Here is a 3,218-nt window from a genome sequence, read left to right on the forward strand (position 1 = left end):
GGGCTGCTGAGAAGCCAAGGACAATGCCACTGGGTTTTGATCCTACTTCATGTTCTGGCTTTGTGGGAGCCTAGCCAGTTTGGATGTTCACCTTCCTAGACCAGGATGGAGCGGGGAGGACTCTGGACTTTCCACAGGGCAGGGAACCCTGACTGCCCCTCAGACTGGAGAGGGAGGGGGAGAGGAGAGGGAGGAGGGGGGAAAAGGGAGACGTGGAGGGAAATGGGAGGCGGGGAGGAGGCGGAAATCTTTTTTTTCAATAAAAAATTATATTTAAAAAAAGATAAGAGAGATAATAATTTCGCCAAATTTTTCAAATACAAGTAGACTGGATTTTGTGAATGTAATTTTTCTTTGATAGTTGTATATAATTTTATTTTGTTAGAGTTAAAAGCCTTTCCTTTTTAAACAAATTGGATAAAAGGTGTGGGTCATTTGTGCACTGTGTGAAGATGTGTTGCTATGATGGGTATAATAATAAAACTCGAACAGCAGGAAATATAGGTTGCACCTCCAGGCAAAGCCAGGAAGAGGAAATTATTGAGGAATGCAGGAGATGTCATCATGAGGTAGAATGAGTTGAACACACATAATGGGAGAGAGTTAAAATTCTTGTTGTAGTATGTAATTAACAAAAATATTGGTTAATTTAAGTTATAAGAGCTAGTGGGACATGCCTGTTGTATGGTTGAGCTAGCATAGTTAATAATCAGCCTCTACATATCATATTTGAGAGATGACAGTCCAAAGGGAAGTCCAATTACACAGTTTCAGTTTAAAAGTCACACTGTACCCACGCCTGGCAGGAGAACAGCCAGCACTTCATATAGGTAAAGTATTAGCTCCATCTCAATATCTACTGATTTCCAACAAAAATACCAATCTCAAGCTTTATTTTCCCTTAAATATGTTTCTGCTCGCTTTCTGTTTCTATAACTTGACCATTGACACTCTATCATCATTATAAAGAAACCTGGTTAACTTAGCTGATAATTCTGGAAGATATAAGTTCAGCATCAGGTAACTTCACCTGCTCATCCTCTGAGGATGACGATGCTGTTTTCTGTGCCACTAAATGCTAGAGGAGCTAAAAAGAAATGGCCAGGTACAGAAAAGAAAACTGTATTGTAGACACTGAATTGTGTTCCAATATATTCCAATAAGAACTCATCATGGGACAGCCTAGCAGCTGCTCTTGAACCTCTGTCTTCGGCTCATCGCCTTCACTCCAGACTTCCCCATGTCCATCAGGGTGACCCAGAAGTCCTACAAGGTGTCCACCTCCGGCCCCCGGGCCTTCAGCAGCCGTTCCTACACAAGTGGACCCGGTGCCTGCATCAGCTCTTCCAGCTTTTCCCGGGTGGGCAGCAGCAGCAGCTTCCGGGACAGCCTGGGCACCAGCATTGGTCTGGGTGGCTTCAGCGGGGCTGGTGTAGGAGGAGGCATCACAGCAGTCACAGTGAACAAGAGCCTGCTGAGCCCCTTGATGCTGGAGGTGGACCCCAACATCCAGGCCGTGCGCACCCAGGAGAAGGAGCAGATTAAGTCTGCTAACAATAAGTTCGCCTCCTTCATTGACAAGGTGCGCTTCTTAGAGCAGCAGAACAAGATGCTGGAGACCAAGTGGAGCCTGCTGCAGCAGCAGAAGACGTCGAGGAGCAACATGGACAGCAAGTTTGAGAGCTACATTAACAACCTGCAGCAGCAGCTGGAAGCCCTGGGCCAGGAGAAGCTGAAGCTGGAGGAGGAGCTTGGCAACATGCAGGGCCTGGTGGAGGACATCAAGAACAAGTATGAGGATGAGATCAACAAGCATACAGAGATAGAGAACAAATTTGTTCTCATCAAGAAGGATGTGGACAAAGCATATATGAACAAGGTGGAACTGGAGTCCCGCCTGGAAGGTCTGACTGATGAGATCAACTTTTTTTGGCAGATCCACGAAGAGGAGATCCGTGAGCTGCAGTCACAGATCTCAGACATGTCTGTGGTGCTGTCCGTGGACAACAGCCGCTCCCTGGACATGGACAGCACCATCGCTGAAGCCCGTGCCCAGTATGAGGACATCGCCAACCGCAGCCGGGCTGAGGCTGAAAGCATGTACCAAGTTAAGTATGAGGAATTGCAGACCCTGGCTGGGAAGCACGGGGATGACTTGCGCCGCACAAAGACTGAGATCTCTGAGATGAACTGCAACATCAGCCGCCTGCAGGCAGAGATTAACGGCCTCAAAGGCCAGAAAGCTACCCTGGAGGCTGCCATTGCCAATGCCAAGAAGCACAGGGAGATGGCCATTAAGGACGCCAATGCCAAGAAGGCCCAGTTGGAGGCTGCCCTGCAGCAGGCCAAGCAGGACATGGCGCGGCAGCTGCGCAAGTACCAGGAGCTCATGAACGTCAAGCTGGGCCTGGACATCGAGATCGCCTCCTACTCCAGGAAGCTGCTGGAGGGCGAGGAAAGCAGGCTAGAGTCTGGGATGCAGAACTTGAGCATCCATACAAAGACCAGCAGTGGCTACTCAGGAGGGCTGAACTCAGCCTACGGGGGACTCACCAGCCCTGGCTTCAACTATGGCGTGAGCTCCTTCCAGCCTGGCTTCGGCTCTGTCTGGGGCTCCAGCTCTTATAGATGCACCAAGGCTGTGGTTGTGAAGAAGATTGAAACCCATGATGGGAAGCTGGTGTCTGAGTCCTCTGATATCCTGCCCAAGTGAACGGCCCGTGGAGACGTTGCCAGCCTGGGCTCCTAAAGCTGCCCATGGAGGAGACATCTGTATGTCAGAGTACAGGAAAGGAGAGGCATACCAGAGGATCAGAGGCGTACTTCTCTAACCACCTCCCGACTCCCCTCTAAACCCAATTCAATTGTATTTTCCAAAATAAAGAAGCCTCAGCTAGCTCCATAAAAAGAAAAATAAAATAAAAAAAGAACTCATCAGGGTCTCAGGGAGTTACAGTAATAACTTAGAAGGAAAATACTCATATGTATTTAGTGTTCTCAATTTAGGCATGATGTTAAAGATCTCTCCAGGATGTACACACACACTTGAAGTCCATATGCCAGCATGTAAAACTTGACAGGCAAGCCCAGAGTATGAAACTATTCCTTGGGAGCTATGAACAAACATCTGTTCATGCTAGATAGGGAATATATGATAGATTAAAGTGATTAAATTGATTTAAGTGAGGAGAACACCAAAGTTGGGAGTCGTTATAGAA

The 3,218-nt window shown here is 47.7% G+C and overlaps 2 protein-coding genes across 7 annotated transcripts in view; one reads left to right on the forward strand and one right to left on the reverse strand.

Moving 5' to 3' along the window:
* The window catches only part of LOC126494987 (leukocyte immunoglobulin-like receptor subfamily B member 3), a 91,762-nt gene that overhangs the window by 69,079 nt on the left and 19,465 nt on the right, over positions 1-3,218 (reverse strand). The window lies entirely within an intron of this gene.
* Positions 1,208-2,817, forward strand: LOC126494991 (keratin, type II cytoskeletal 8-like). Its single transcript, XM_050132603.1, has one exon. The coding sequence runs from the start codon at positions 1,241-1,243 to the stop codon at positions 2,711-2,713; it is 1,473 nt and encodes a 490-aa protein (XP_049988560.1). The 5' UTR covers positions 1,208-1,240; the 3' UTR covers positions 2,714-2,817.

This window comes from Alexandromys fortis, unplaced genomic scaffold (genome assembly GCF_014885135.2).
Source record: "Alexandromys fortis isolate MF-2015 unplaced genomic scaffold, M_Fortis_MF-2015_v1.1 scaffold_413, whole genome shotgun sequence".
Taxonomy (NCBI): Eukaryota; Metazoa; Chordata; class Mammalia; order Rodentia; family Cricetidae; genus Alexandromys; species Alexandromys fortis.

Coding starts and splice junctions, on each gene's coding strand:
- LOC126494991 (XM_050132603.1), top strand. CDS start 1,241: ATGTCCATCAGGGTGACCCAGAAGTCCTACAAGGTGTCCACCTCCGGC.